The sequence below is a fragment of the Phasianus colchicus genome, chromosome 11 (assembly GCF_987193195.1).
Source record: "Phasianus colchicus chromosome 11, bPhaCol1.hap1.1, whole genome shotgun sequence".
NCBI lineage: Eukaryota > Metazoa > Chordata > Aves > Galliformes > Phasianidae > Phasianus > Phasianus colchicus.
In genome coordinates, this window is record NC_143446.1 from 12,750,273 (window position 1) to 12,765,905 (window position 15,633).

At 44.3% G+C, this 15,633-nt stretch overlaps 1 protein-coding gene across 2 annotated transcripts; it reads right to left on the bottom strand.

Moving 5' to 3' along the window:
* Position 1: 1 nt before the first annotated feature.
* On the bottom strand, positions 2-14,411 carry ACOX2 (acyl-CoA oxidase 2). 2 transcript variants are annotated; one of them, XM_090148319.1, is made up of 15 exons: positions 14,225-14,411; positions 13,532-13,767; positions 13,290-13,452; positions 11,435-11,586; positions 10,900-11,007; positions 10,191-10,310; positions 9,918-10,033; positions 9,338-9,510; positions 7,971-8,133; positions 7,054-7,244; positions 6,044-6,205; positions 4,998-5,103; positions 2,355-2,572; positions 1,339-1,471; positions 2-436 (listed from the first exon to the last, which is right to left on the bottom strand). In XM_090148319.1, the coding sequence occupies exons 2-15, from the start codon at positions 13,689-13,691 to the stop codon at positions 374-376; spliced, it is 2,028 nt and encodes a 675-aa protein (XP_090004445.1). In that variant the 5' UTR covers positions 13,692-13,767; positions 14,225-14,411; the 3' UTR covers positions 2-373. The 2 variants fall into 2 exon arrangements, with proteins under 2 accessions (XP_090004445.1, XP_090004444.1); XM_090148318.1 differs by having other exon boundaries at positions 13,532-13,829.
* Positions 14,412-15,633: the final 1,222 nt, after the last annotated feature.

Consider the following 15,633-nt stretch of genomic DNA (forward strand, 5'->3'; position numbering starts at 1 on the left):
GTGTGATTCTTCGTGAGCCAGAAATCCTTGACTGCAGAGCAAGTTCAGAGCTCTTTCCATTCTCCAAACAAATGCATTTTCTAACATGCTTCTTAATCTACGAGAATAAGTTGTTCCTCAAAAGCAAGGACCAACAAGTAAGCAAACAACAAAAACAGGACTATTTCTGACTGGACTGCTTCAGAAAAGTGGGTACCACTCAGAGTTGTTTAGCTTCTTTCTGATTAAATGCAAATGGCTGGCTAAGGATCCTGTTTCATACTTGTCACAATTGCAAGTAAGTAACTGATGATTAATCTCTGATTAATAATACTGATGCTTCATAAATGCATTGCTGCAAAGAGCAGGTGTGATCTCACTTAGATCACAGTCTTCATAATTTCGATAGCTTGTTGTGAAGAAGTGGCTTCAAATACTTTTCATAGGCTGGGCTTATCTGTTTGGAAAGAGAATGTGGAAGGGAATTAATGGTAATTAAGGAGGAAGAGCAGGTTATACGTTTGTTTTCCTGATCTCTGAAATGCAGAAACTACATCATATTAAAAAACAACCCACAACACTAACTTCAGCTATGTGCAAGGTCTCTTCCCCTGTAATGTTCGCTGTCCTTCATAACCAGTACACAATACTTCTCATCCCAAATGTGACAGCATACTATTTAACTTCAAAAAATGTGCTTCAACTGGAATGTTTGCTAAAGGCAAGTTTTGTGTTCAGCTGTAGAATTTCAAAGGAATTGCTGATTACCACAGTAAAAATTTCACTTAAGGCAAACAGAGCAGTAGCCATTTGCATCATGAGGGATTTTACTTTTCTCCACAATATGGATGCATTAAGAAAGGAAAGTAAAATGCTAAAGACAAAGGATGAAATCGCTTTATTTAACATTATACTATTTCTGGATGAGCATATTATTAAAAAAATAATAAACACCAGTACTTGGAAGAACTACTGGTGAATGGAAAATATCCTGCTTTTGTAGCCATCTAGAATTGTAGTGTCAACCATATAAACATGCTTTTGTTTTAGTTTACTTTGTGCAATGTTACTTCATTGTCATACATCTAAATCAAAACCATACTGGTCACTGGGGCTGGTCCAGCTCCCTTGCTCAAGCTGTGGTTCATTGCCATCTAGCCCACGAGCTGCTTCCTGCCTAAGCAAGGGCTATAGGAGGAATAACTGGAGAATCAGGGTTCATTGTTCAGAGTGAGATAATGACAGACAAGAGGTCTTACTCCAATTACTTATATGCGCATGGCTTTTATTAGAAGAAAAGCAAATAATGTCTGCTCTGGCTCATACAGAATTTGCCTGGCTGTAATCCAGCATCCATACCTGCTTGTTGGTCGGTGCCTTCCGAGCCCACTCGTAAAGCCGCTGGTAAACCTGCCCGTCGTAACTGCCAAGTGCAGAATTCAGGTTCTTGTCTGTGAAGTCAAAAGCATCCACTAGTGGAACAGCATCCTTCCTAAGGAGTAGATGAAAAGAAAAAAGATGAATGTGAAAGTCAGCTACGCAAGTTCCTTGGTTTGAAATGCTTGTGCCAGTTTTTCCCCTTGCCTACGTTGCACAGGAAGCTCTGCTTTGATTCCTCAGAGGCATGTTCTATTAAAGCCCTGAGTAAAAGTCTTAAGATTGTTACTGCTTTAATTCCGTGATTAGTTCCAAAAATACTTGCTTGGTCCTGTTCAGCTCCTGGTTATGGTGTGTTCCTGTTTCTCTTCAGGTGACCTAAGTAGGATTTCACACACTTCTCATTTCTCTGCATCAGAAGCTAATCTGCTCTTAACAGCAATGAGTAGTGAAAAAGCCTTTGTGAGTGCTGTGGTAAGTTAAAACCTTATCAGATCTCAGAAGCCACATTGGTTAGTAATGAATGGTGTTGAGCAGATGCATCTGATCTGGCTGTAGTCAGAACTGCTTAGGTACCTGTTGCAAGTCAGCCATGGCAACAGAGTGGGCTATATTAGTGCAGCTAAAGCAGACTTAGCAGTGTATAATAGGTTGTTGTAGCTGTTTCCTTTAAGTGATGTTCTGACTGGGTATTTTCCTGCTTTTGCTTTGCTGCAGATGGTATATTCAGGATTTCTTGCTTTATACCTCAGGATTTCATGTTACTGAACTTTAATCTAGTGATTGTATGGGAACTGAAATCTTAGATGTATTTTGCTCTGAAAATGAGCTTTGTGTAGATGTTTTAGTCAATTTCTAAAGCTGCCAGGCAATGAAAATAAAAACTGAATAAGGTGAATTGACTCTGAGCATGTTGCCATAGGTACAGCAGTACCATTTTATATTTAATGCACAGAGAAACTGAATAGCTGTGATCTTATTGTGCTAGAATGGCTCACCGAATGATCCCCAAGAGGTCCAGGTATGATGCTGTGACCATGTCCATTTGAGCTCCAGTTATATATCCATCATGCAAAAAAATTCCCGCATTCGAGAAGATACCGTGTAACGCAAACAGATCACAAAGATGTTTCATAATGTTCTGGATGCCAGCCGTGTTCTCAAGTTTTTCCACAGTCTCTACAAAGTTTTTCACAGTGATGTAGTGGCAGTGAGCCTGGAAAACAAATACAATCAACAGTGAATGCACCTCTAAACACTTTTAGTAGGCCAAGTGACGCAAATGTTCTCACAAAGAATATAAAACCTTTTCATTTCACTGGCAGTTTTCCAGTCTGTATCCCTTGTCTGCTGGTTGACTAAGCATTTTGCTTTCATGTCTCACTAAAACAGTAGAGGAAAGGATTGGGGGTGTAAGCAGTCAATGCTGGTATGTGTAAACTTGAGAAATGTGCTTCGGAAATCATGGCAGTAGTTCACATAGTTTTGATGAATACCCCGAAGATTTTATATGATGGAAATGCATTAGCATGTGCTTGTGTCAATCTCTACCAAGTGAATTTTAGTTATATATAGCAAAAGAAAAATTTCTCTGTTGGGCATATGGTACATTGGAGTCGGTGGCTATATGGCTTCAGCTCTGAAAACATCGTCAGTGGAAGAACAGTCATACTTACCTCTTGCTTTTGATGATTTCTGGGTCAGACATTGACAGTATCTGCTCACTTACAGAAATACTAGCTCAGCACAGCCTAGCTCCAGAGTGAGTGAAACAAGATGACTCCACCTGTTTGTGGGGGTGACTTGTTATGCTGATATTTCTCTGGGTGGGTAGTAGTGTTGGTATCTGCATGGCTTCATTCCTTCGCTCTACAGTTCTCCTCCCAGCTGTGGGTGTATGCAAGGCACACCTGCACTGCAGCGTGGTCAAGCAGCGTGGAGGTCAGCGCAGACTGCAGAACCTGCCTGAGAAGCTGGGTGTCTATTCAAGCAATTAAAATCTGTGGAGACTGCAGCAAAGCCATCACTGGTGTCTGAGCCACCTTGCTGAGAGCTGGCAGGCATTTGTTCATACAGCTGCCAGGGCAGCAATGAGTCTCCATTGGTGTGAGTGGAAAGTAAACACAGAAGCACCCCAAGAAAGCAGCAGGCTGTCATGGGTTTAAAGCTATGGTGGAGACAAGATTTTGTTACTTTCCCTGAAGTATCCAAGAAGCAGTGGGGGCCCAGATCCTCTCCCTGTGTATTAAGCTCTTTGGAAATAGTTTCTTTCTAAAGAGTCTTGCTTCTCCTCCTCCTCTTTTTCTTCTGCTCTTTTTTTTTAATTTTGTTTCTATTAAGCTTACAGCATTGAATGGTTGCTGCTTCCGCTGAGTCTGTGTAATTGAAAATCAGCAGTGACACACAGCAGACAGATGATCACAAATAACGCTGTTACTGAGAACTTGTAGTACCAGCTCTCTCTTCTTGGTGAGTTCTTGTTTGAAAAGATTAAGTAGCTGTGCTTATAAGCATGACAGAATCAATACTTCTAATAGTTTTGAAACAATTTCACTTTTTTTGCTGAGAAAATTTGCCTCATCAGAGACTTCATCTTATTGACTGAGTAGTAGGTGGCTGTCCCCTCAGACACCTTCCTCTGTGGAATCATCTAGATGTTATTGCTGCGTTTAGGTATGTGTAGGGTTCCTCTTTCCCTTGGGGGACTTCTTTCTAAGTCCATTTCAGTTAGGGTTGGTTCTGGATGAAGCACAGGTTACAATAAGATGTTTTTCATTAAACACTGAATGAGGCTGAAATAAGCCATGGTTCTGTTTCAAAATCTTACCCTCCTCAGTTTAGGAAGAAAGGGAGACTTCCACCATAATTGCAGTCAAATTGCACGTAACCACATTAAAAAAGATTTTTTGCTTCCTGGAGTTACTGAAGTATAAGTGATTTTGGCTTTCTTTTATATTTAGAGTCCTTCTACCCTCTTGCTTTCTTTTCTGCTTAGTTCTATATTAACTCCTTGTTTTGGCAAACTAATACTGTTGTCCTGATCCTATTTCAGCTGAAGAAGAGCAGATTGCCTATCTAATCTATGTGAACTAGGAACTGCTTTTAGGTCTCTTATTTGACTTTGCTACTTTGATTTCTTCCAGTAGTAATTAAGACTGCACTTACCATCATTCTTAATTATTTTCCCCACTTTTATCTTTCCTTGTGAGAGCAGCAGATTAAAAAAAAATAATAATGCGCATGTTTCACCCTTACAATGGCTTTTCCAGCTTTTAGAAGGATGGCACTGGGGAGGCTTTCATCTGAAAGCCAGAAATACAGGGTTCTTGTAAAAAAGATGAGCATTAGCTGGAGATGGTATGCTCTAATTGCAGGCTGTGGAAAGTGCTGGTGGCAGCTTTTTGTTTCTGCCCTTTAGCCTCTACCTGGCCTAGCCTGATAGCCAAGTCTTCAGATCAGGAGTTGCTTCCTAGTGTGATTTTCTACCGTGCAGACCACAGTGGTGCCCTGATCTTTGTGGTGTCCCTTGTATGTGAATACACATCGTTAAAAAGCACTGAGACTTTAGGCTAATTGTGCTGTTTCCACTGCATACTGTATCCTAACAACAAATGTCAGATGAGCACAAAAACGTTGCTAACCTTTGCAGCCTGTACCAGCTGCACTGTGCACTGGTTCCACGCCTCATGCCTTTCGACTCCTGACTGAATCAAGTCCTGTAGTTTAGCTGCTGTGCTGCTTATCAGTCTGGAAAATTGGAAAAAAAACAAATCCAAAACACATCTGAATATAAATATAGCAGCCCACAATGCACTCGTTTCATACTCAGACTTGTGTGTGATCACATAGCAAAATGGCTTTCTGATATTTAAAGTTGGCTCAGTATGATGGAACTCTTATGGAAAACCAAAGAACAAATCAGGGAGAAGCACCCAAACTACTCAAGTACTAAGAGATTTTTGCCTTTAGCTTCCATTATAGTTTATTAGAGGCCTCTGGATTTTTTCTTAGGTTTTGTTTAAGGAGAGCTTGCAGAACAAAAGAAACCAATAGTAACATTAGACTGATGTTACATTGTTTTGCTGTCTTTCCAAACAGAGCTTTCACCAAAGCTTTCAGAGTAATGACTCTGCTTTTTATCAGTGTGAGTGATTGCAGAACTGTGCATCTGTTTACCTGGTCTTCAGAGATGACACCTCTATGATCCATAATACTTAAGAGACCATGCACAATACCATTCTTAATTGTGTTGAATAGTTGAATGAGTAGCTGAAAGACTACAGACAGGAATGAAAGGCTCCGTGATTGCTGTGTTATTAATTGAACACAAACATCACTTTCTCAGGCATGTAAAATTTTAACTTGTTGTATAGAATTGCACAAAGTTCAATTGCCTAAAGGTTGGCAACTCACTAATATGGTCTGGGATTTACTTAAACAGTGTCATCAGCTTTGTATAGAATCAGCTCTCTGTAGAATACAGTTTTTATGTAGCACATGGCTTACGAACTTTTGATGTTCTGAATATGAAAGTTTCCTATTAAACATCTGCCACAGCTATTAATCCTGTGGGAGGGGTTAACACACACATTTTCAGGAGTAGATGGTTCCAATTCTTGTGGAATTTATTATTTTACTTCTCTTTAAAGCAAGGAAGAAAGCTGAGCTCTTAACATATTTCACTGACCTGATTGCTGCATGTTGATAGGCCTCTGTGTAAATGTCCGGGCTGAGGAAATCCAACTTGTCCTTGGCAGGACACTTCCCGGGTTTCATTGCAGCCAGATAAGTGACAGATGGTGGCACGGGCTGGCCGGCACTAGCTGCTGTGAAGCACTTAATCAAGAACCTGGGAAGAGTGTAAAAATCAGATCAGGCCACGCTCATGATCTCCATAGCAAATAGCCAAGCCAGAGGTGAGGAGGGGCCTCCCTGGGTTGGGTGGGAAATAGCAAGGTGCAGCCTATCCCATCAGCAGCCCAAAATGGACTAAGTGATGAGCTTTTGTTTTGCATGGTATTTATAGTAGCCTGATCTGTGATGGGTCTTGGATAGCTTGTCTACTGCATTTAATGCTATAGAAATCTGTAGTGATGAACTTTCAGGATGGAATTTCTCAAGAAGAGGTGATAACGAGTGCAGAAGTGTATGCATACATACACAGAGGGATGTTGTAGCACCTCCGTCTGTGGGAAGTATGCTGGTTTTCTCCTTCTAGTGAAAGCACACATTATTAAAGTTAAAGTAGATGTGGTTTCTTTTTCCTGGATTTCATCTGCTATGGATAATCATTTGGTGTTCCTGAAGCATGACTCACCTAGAATCATATCCAGCAACTATGCCTTCTCTGAATCAAAGTCACTTCACCAATATCACGTAATGTCTGTTGCTTAGAAAAAAGAAACTGCAGGACTTGTATAGCAACACTTTTGCTGCACTGCTAGACAAAGAGGAAAACTAGGTTATGCAGAACAGCACCTGCCTATGTCCCCAAAACCCTAAGTAGAAGAGAGAGTCCAATTCCCACACACCCCTGTGCCTACTAGACAGAAAACTTGAATGGGTTATGGCTTGAGTTGTATTTTTAGAAGGTGCTGTGAGAAAGGAGTAGCTGGTTTTACTGGTTTTGGAGCAGAAGAGGTAGAAGTTGAATAAATTAAGGGGCAGGCTTTCAACGGAATGAATTTGAATTGTTACCTGGCAGTTTGCAGGAGCAAGATGGTGTTTTCCCCTTCATAAATACAAGAGGCAAGTATTTTAGTGTACAAGGAAGGCAGTCCGCTCAACAAAGAGTAACCGTGTCCCCCGCATGCCCTGAGGCAAATCTCCAGTCCTGACGTGCAGTACTGAGTAACCATGGCTTTAAAGCCTGACGAAAATGCATGAAGCTTTTTAAATAATTAAAAAAAAAAAAAAAGATAAAAAGGAAGAAAAACACAGTATGAATGATGAAAACGTTCTAAAGCAATCCTCTGAGTATGCTCCTAGGCATGAGATCTTTCTTTGCCTGCCAGTGCAGCACCCAGTCCCCATGCTGGCCTTTGGTTTCTGCTGGGATGCCATGCAGCCCTGTGTTGGGCATGATATGGTTGGCTTACACATTTTTGGGCTTCTCTCAAGCAGCAGTGGCTTTGGCTGTCTTTGTTCAAAGCATGTTTTTAGTTTAGGCTTCCAGTTGCCTAATCTTATGCTCTGTCTATGTAAAAAGCTTTGGTTTTGGCTCAGAAGTGAATATTTGCACGTGTTTGTAGATGAAGTTGTGAAATACAGCTTTGCCACACCAGCTACTGGGAACAAGGGCTTTATCAGGCAAACAGGCTTTTCAAGGACATCTCACTCTGCAATAGCTCCCAAAGCCAAAAATTTGGGGTGGTACAGCAGATGCTGTTGCTGAGTGGTTGCGGGCCTGGGACAAGGATACTAGATGATCTTTAAGGCTGCTTTCAAACCAAGCCATTCTGATTCTAAGGTGTTTGATCTTTTAGCACTTCAGCCTGTTACCTGGTGATGAGAGCAATGCCTGTCCAGTTTGCTAAATTACATTGAGAATTAGGGATGGGAAGAGGAGCATTACGTGCAGAATAGCTGTAGGAGCTGATCCCATGGTGGCTCACCTCTGGCAGCGAGTCGAAATTCCTCCCCTGGATTTCTCTGTAACCCCTGTTGAACAGCTCATGCAGGTAGTTGTTGATAAAATGGAAGGCATAGGCTGCTGCCAACTGAGGCAGCAACTTCTCTTGCTGGGTCTGGTAGTCAAGGATTTTTGCTTCTTCTTCCCTGTTGGGAGATAAACAATGAAGTATGGAAACACAGGCATGGTTACTGGTACTGAACTGCATTTTTCATTACCAAGAAGCAGTAAGTGAAAATGGATCTGGTCTGGTTTATCTCCCTACTCTCCCTGTCCCTGTCCTCCAGCTCACAAAGCTGGCAGACAAGCCTGATTAGGAAAACAGTCATTTCTCTGCTGTGTTGGTGAACTGGGCTGTCAAGTCAGAAAAAGTTCCACACCATCGGTCAGTACAGAGGGCAAGCAGGGACTGTGTGAGAGGAAGAGGAGAAACTCTTTTAGGGCAGCAAGTTGGTAGGTGGTGTAGCTGAAGTGGTGGCACTGCACCCTGAAAAGCTCTTGTTTTTCAAACTGGCTTCTCTGGTCAGCAAGGAGAGTGGCAGCCCCAGCTGATGCTCCTGCAAGGCAGGCAGAGGCAGCTGTGCTCTGACACTGCTTCCTGTTCAATGTGAAATGGAAATGACAAGGTTATAATTAAGCCTCTCTTAACAGCTGCACCTACGCTTGTTTTATTTTGTTTTGTCAGCAGCTTTAATTTTTTGAGCCAAATAGAAAACAGAAAAGCTTCTTGCAGCTAGAATTACTTTCTGAATGTAGAGTTTGGTTAAAAGTATGCAGTTCTGTGCTGGGTCAACTCCTGAGTTTCTTTGAAAACACTTCAGTCTAAATTATTTTCAGCTTTCTAAGCTTTTTATTTTATGTTCTTTACCTCTTCTGCTGTGTTCAATATACTTGGGGCTTCAACTGATGATATGAGTTGTTATAACTCAGCATGCTGTGCTCTTGTGTTTGGTTTGCACTGGAAACAAGCTGTGTTGTCACGAGGATCTTCTTGCTTTTGGAAGCAGATTTAAGAGGGAATTTAAAAAATCTATTCAAATGAAAGCATCTAAAAATTACAGGGATTCTTACTAAGAAAATTTACTGTTGAAAAATCAACTATGGATGCTGGAAGCTGTTTTAATGTTGCATCCATTAGTATGACAGAATTAAAATTCAGTAACTTGTCTGTTTTGACTGGGCAGTTCTGGGCAGGCTGGTTAAGGAAAGCCAGTTGTCTGTGTGAATTGCCGAGCTGTTCAGTGAGACAAGGAAATAAGCCAAAGAAGTACTGAAAGGGAAGCTGAAAATACAGAGTGATGAACACAGTGTCAGGTCCCTTCCCACCGCTGCAGACTTGTGTGGCATTACCCAGGCTTCAACTTGGACTGGCGGCGAACCACAGAGTATCTGATGGCAATGGTGCACGCTTTCATTAGAGGTAGAATAACTTCATCTGAAATGAGGGAAATGCGTACTGAAGTCATGGTGAAATAGTTAATCTTCTGTGACCCACGCCTTATATAGGTGCCATCTGGCTGAACCTAGAATAGAGAGAGGATTTTAGATGTCGTCTTTTGATAGTGCAGCTTCTCCCTACAGAAAGATGTGTAATCTCTATGCATAGTGTACGATTAACATTGAAATACTGCACTGAGTGCAGGGCTGAGTATTCCCTTGTGTGATGGATGGAACCAATTTGTTTGAAGAGACAAACTCTTCCTGCTTTTTATTTAGGTGTATTCTACCATCTCATAACCTTTGAATGTGGAATTCCAGCAGCACATTTTCATTTAGGATTTGGATAACTTCTACCCTTGATAAAACTTCAGAGACTTGCATACACCTCAAAGGGAGACTTTTGTCCTAAATTTAGGCACATCCCAGTCATCTCTCTGGCTGTGTGATGAGATTCTGACCGGGCAGTCTGTGATTTGAACACCTTACGTACCTCACAGAACTTGTTCAGCATGTTCTCTCGGGGGATGCGCACATTCTTCAGCATCAGGTAACCATTATCAATGTGCTCAAAATTCATTTTAGGACCAATGTCTCCTGCAATTACGCCTGCAACACGAGAAAACAGCCTATTTACTTCCGCTTGGCCCCTTTTCTCCCCATTTTGCATTGGATTGGGAATCTCAAAGGAAGGGCACATTCATCTCTTCTTCCCCAACATGGGTGATGTTGCCAGAGGGATGCAACAGTGTCTGGAAATGTTTACCTGGGCACAGTGAATGGTCCTGACGGCTGCGGATCTGCACAATGAAGGGATGCACACCGTAGCACTTCCCGTGGATGTAGAGCTGGGCAAAGACCACGGTGTGGGTTGCTGACCTTCCCACTGTGAGAAGAGAAACAGCCACGTTCCCTTAAGACTAGGCACAGTGCAAATGCTTCACAGCAGTTAATGCTGATTGTATATTGGGTATTGCCAGTACGTGGGTCAGGGTGGGTGCAATCGACAGGTGCTGGGAACTGGAGAATGCCTAAATCTGCATTCTGAGCTGCTCTGGGCTCTAAGGACGCAGCAGGTGAGCATCTGATCCAGCTATCAATGACTGACTGAAGTTTTTCATGTGAAACACCTTCCTGAGGGAAGCCATGAATTTCACTCTCAAATTCTTCATGCTGAGACTTGTCTGTTTTCAAGGAATTATCTGCCTGCAGGTTTTGGTCCTTTGAGTTCTATTTACAAAGATTTGATTCCTGCAGAGGCAGATGTTTCCAAGGGCTTTAACGGATAATGCTGACTTCCTTCTGGCCTTTAAAGTTGTACAAAACCCTTAGATCTCATTGCCCCAAGGTGTTTGCATTTCTTATTGAAGTCCTCTGCTGGCACCTGGACCCTCAAACATGGAGCTTAAGCAAAGCAGACTGAGGAACAGAAGGAAGCAAATGAGGAAAACAGAAATATCATGCAGGGTACTTACTGTCTCCAGGCCACCACTTCATTGCAGAGATTGTTGGTGTATTCAGTATAAACTCCTGTGTGCTGATATCAAAGACTGCTGTTGTTTCCAAACCCTGAAGATAAGTTCCTTTAAAAAAAATAAAAAATATCCTGGTGTATCATGAGGGTGATCAGACAGAGGGGAGCATCCCTAGAAGCTGCTATGGATGTTATTGAGCTTTTGGGATTTACCCTCCTGCTGAGAAGCATGGAATTCTGGAATTCCCCAGTGGCTGCAGGACACACCATCTGCAGAGATCTCCAAGGCAGACCGTACTGGGGCACATTGCCTGGCTGCTGGTGACCGACCCCTTCTACCACAAGGACCTACACTCACTCTTGTTATTTTTTCTGCACTGGCAAACCAAAGGCAAGCATCTCCAGCTTGCTGAGAAAATGTCATGCTTCCCTAGGATCCCCACCTGAGTGACACAGACAGCTTGAACTCGCATCCCCTGAGAATGTGGGCAAGAGCCTTTCATCCTACACTAACTGTGATTTCTCTGTAGCCTTACCATGTCCCAGTTCGGTCTGGGCATAGCTTCCTATGAGCTGATATTCAGTGGCAGGAGGAATCCATTTGGCCACCTGTTTGTCTGAGCCCAGAACCGAAATGCTTCTCATGAAGACCCGGTGGAGGAGAAATGCTACATCTCCTGAAAGCGCCCTGGGGAGAAAGCACAAGTGGTATTTTTACACTGATGAAGTTCCAGGGATGTGATTAATGAGGCAGTGACGTGGTGGCAGTTACTAGGCAGTACCACCTGCTGCATTTTGATTTCTGTGTTGTCATCTTCAACACAATGTGCAGCGTCAATACAGCATTGCGGGAAAAGTGATTTTTCATGCTGGTTTTGTTCCTTCTTTCATAACACACTTTACTTAAATGTCACTGGCTCATTATTTCATTTGCTCTGGGAGGAATTATCTGTTCTGAGGAGCAGATGCCGAGCTCCTAAAACACACCGCCCAGCTCCATTGGTCCCATGTCTCTGACAGCTTTGTGAATTCTTTGTGTCTGACTTGATGTGGTTTTTTTTCTTGTGGAAAAAGATTCAAATCCATCCTGGTAACACCTGTTTTATTAGCTGGTCAGACATGTGCCATGGGGTTGGCTGATAGTGCTTTTTAGGATGCACACAGCTCTATTCCAGAAGCTGAATATGTGCAGTCTCACACCTAAAAATAAATGGCACTGCTGTTCTCATTCACTTGACTTTACTGCAGTGCTCTCAGAAGCATCAAAGCAGACACTTCTCACTTTTAACAAATGACCGTGAGCATTTTTTTATAATGGACCCGTGAGAGAATCAGTCATGTTGAAAAAGCGGGGAAGAATATGAACAAAGAAGCAGTTAAAATGAAACTGCTTTGATTAACAGAGATAAACTTAATAAACCCCTGTCAGCCCGTCCAGAAATGTTACTTTAACTCATTTCAAAGCTGGCTTTTAAATGTCTGTCCATGATTCAGGCTGCCCGACACCAGGACTTTGGTTAATGAGAAGTTCCTGCTTGACTGGTATCTCATAAGAAAAGAGCTGTGCTTCCCTGCAGCCTTAATTGAGCAGAGCACGATCCTACAGGCCGAAGCTCCTGGCATGGGGGGTCTGAGGGCAGCAAGCAGAGGTGGAGTTTTTAAAATCTGGGATGTTTTTCTTCTGAGAGAGGGCTGCAGTAATTACCAACTCCAAGAGCTCTCGATGGAAAACTTCCCCTTTATCGGTGCCGCTCACCATAGGAGACCGAGCTTAACGTAACAAATTATAATCCTTCATGTGATGAAAGACTGGAAAATAACTTTGAGCGTCAGTGATGGTTTGTGAGGTGCAGGCATTGCTCTTCTGAATGAGGCTTTTAAACTTGCACCTCACCTTGATCCTACTGATTGTGTACCCCGCCGAACCGGCAGGGGAAGGAAGGGGGCAAAGAGTTACAAAGTGGAGCTCAACCCCCTGCCAGGTGTTAAGAAAAGAAAATGTTTAGGAAAGGACTGTGAGAGATACTTTCCTCCATTTGCTTACAAATTAAGTGGTGTGTTTGTTTGCTTTTAACGCAGTGTGGGTTTTCCAGATAAAGGAAGTGTCAGATTTGTCTGTAAACCAGTAACATAAGAGAAGGGCACCACTTCACGTTCTGACTGTGCTGAGCAGTGCAGTGAGGACGTTGCACTGCTGCACTCTCAGCTGTGTCTGTGTGCAGCAGCAACTTTCCCCTTCCCAGATGTGCTGCCCAGCTGAAAACTTGCAGTGTGTTTCTGTCAGGACCCGATCTGTTGCAGCGGGCCTCTCCCAGCCTGTGCTTGAGCTGATTCTTCCTGGCAAGGAAACCTTTCAACAACAGACGAGTTGTACGTTACAAAGAAAATCACCTGTAAATGTATACAGACTCAGGTCCGTCTTCGCTCCATCCCATCTCCTGCATCTTCTTCCGGACGTGAACGGCCTTTCTGACCGCTGCTTCGTACCGCTCATTCTGGCTCTGGAAGTACTGATTTTCTCTGCTAAATACCGGGTCGCTCTCGATAACGTCCACTGGAAGGCAATGAGAAGCGTTACCCCCGCAGCGTGCGCTGGGGATCAGCCGGCACACAGCGGTGCCAGCCCTACTCACCGACCGCCCGCCGCAGCCGCGTGCGCTCAGCCCCGCCGTCCAGCACGGCCGTCAGCCTCGGCACGCAGAAGGAGGCCGTCAGCCTCTCGCTGGCCAGGTCGGGGTTCACGCTGGCGAGGCCGGAGCCCTGCGTGTCCTCGGTGGTGTCCGGTAGGACCATCCCGGCGGCGCGGTGCGTTACTGGGGCTGCAGCGGGCTGGTGAGAACAGCGAGCCTCCTGCTGCTATCGCTCAGCTCTGCGGGCAGCAAAACAACCGTGCACTTTGAACGCAAACCTCTGTGCTGCTTTTTTTTTTCTCTAAAAAAAAAAAAAAAGAGACGCGATCTCCAGGAGCGTTTGGACGCTGCCCGTCCGTGTTGCGACAGTGGGGAAAGGGAAAGCGGAGGGCGCACTCAGAGCTCCAGGTGGGGGTCTTAGGATTTTTATAGCTTTACTTGCAGCACTTTTCCTGCAAGAGGACAAGGGATATTACACAAGCACATGCCCATGGTAAGGCACTCCCAGCGCCCGCCCCTTCCCGTCCCCGCCGGCTGCGACCTTGCGCTCCCCGTGCCAGCAGGGCTTGTAGCAGGGGCCATAGTACCAGGAATAATACACAGCGCGCATGGGAGCCCGTGCAGACTTCTCCCCGCCTCGCCACCTTTCCTTTACCCTCCCAAGGAACTGAAGCCCCGGGAGCTCCCATAGACCACCTCTCTACGCCGCCCCTCGCGATCCCGAGCCCGCTGCCCTTTAGCCCGTCTGTCCGTCGCTCCGCACGCTGCCGCCCACGTCTCCCGTTGCTCCGGCGCGGCTCCCAGCGCAGCAGCGCCCGCCCCGCTGACGGTGTGGGTGTGGGGCGGCAGAGCGAGCCGTGCTGTGCTCTGTTCGGGATTAGCGCAGAGCTCAACATGCTGTAGTGTCCCGCCGTGAGCTGCCTCTGTTACTGACTAGCAATAAGGCCAAGGTTACAGTGATAATGTGAGAGGTGATGTGCCCGGGCAGGCTCAGGTTGGGTATTAGGAACAATTTCTTCTCCAGAAGACTGGCAATGCATTGGCACATGCTGCCCGGGGAGCAATGGGTTCATCACCCCTGGAGGTGATAAAGAAAGATGTAGACATGGCACTGAGGGACATGGCTTTGGGCATGGGGGGTGGGCTGGTGGTGTGTTTCTTCAGAACTGTCCTCGTTAAGCAGTGTGAGCAGTGACTGCTAACAGTAGTTGCACAACATGCGTTTATATATCTGTTTGAACACCAACACAATAGAAACTATACACCACATGCAACGTACACCATGCAAAAAATTGTCTTCTGTCAATATTCTGATCATCTGCATCTTCCAGATACACCATGTTTATTTAGGAGCGTGTTCTAGGGACACAGGGGCTTAGGCCCCAAATTCAGGAATTCATTTAAAATGAAAGGACACACAAAGATATCCCAAAATCTCCTCCTGGGAGCATCCACTGGGGTTGTTGGAGTCCTGCAGTGTTGGGTCTTGCCCTCTCTGCTCTGCCTGTTTTGGACTCTGTTGTTTCTCCACATCTGAAAGGATTTTTTGGGGCTCTGTTAGCATAGTGTTTGTTAGGACAGTGCTATTTGGCCACCCCTTTCCCTTCTGGACACCTGACACCACACTGCAGCCCCTCTCCAAGCTTGATGGACACCAGGTGAAAGGAAGACACCTTGATTTTTTTCAGGTAATACCAAATATTCAAGAAGATAACAGCCAAATGTTCTCCACCTGCACTGAGCACTCAGCTTCCCACCCAAGGTCTTCTGTAAGTGCCCCTGTCCCAGGCCAGGAGTGCCGATAGCGCTGATTTCACCGGTGCATATGGAGTGACAGATTGTCTCTTCTGGAGTGCATTTCCATCTGTGGCAAAATTACAAATTAATTTGCTTAAGTTTTTGGAGCTCTTTGATCAAGGTTACTTGATCTGTGTCATAACTGCTCACAAAAACACAGCTCGGTATGTTCTGATTTGTTACTGAAACTGATAATCGATGGAGTATTGTAAAGCATTCTGTGCAGCTCTGTACAAACATCCTTAGCAAAATATTTTTCCCTTACAGGAATTTGGCCTTTTTTTCCTGCCTGAATAAATGCTCAGTGC

Excerpts from the sequence above, each read along its gene's own strand:
- ACOX2 (XM_090148319.1), bottom strand. The coding sequence starts at position 13,691 with ATGGTCCTACCGGACACCACCGAGGACACGCAGGGCTCCGGCCTCGCC. Across the intron at positions 13,453-13,531 it reads GCGGCTGCGGCGGGCGGTCG|TGGACGTTATCGAGAGCGAC; the intron begins GTGAGTAGGGCT and ends ATTGCCTTCCAG. Across the intron at positions 9,511-9,917 it reads TGCTGAACAAGTTCTGTGAG|GTTCAGCCAGATGGCACCTA; the intron begins GTACGTAAGGTG and ends TCTCTATTCTAG.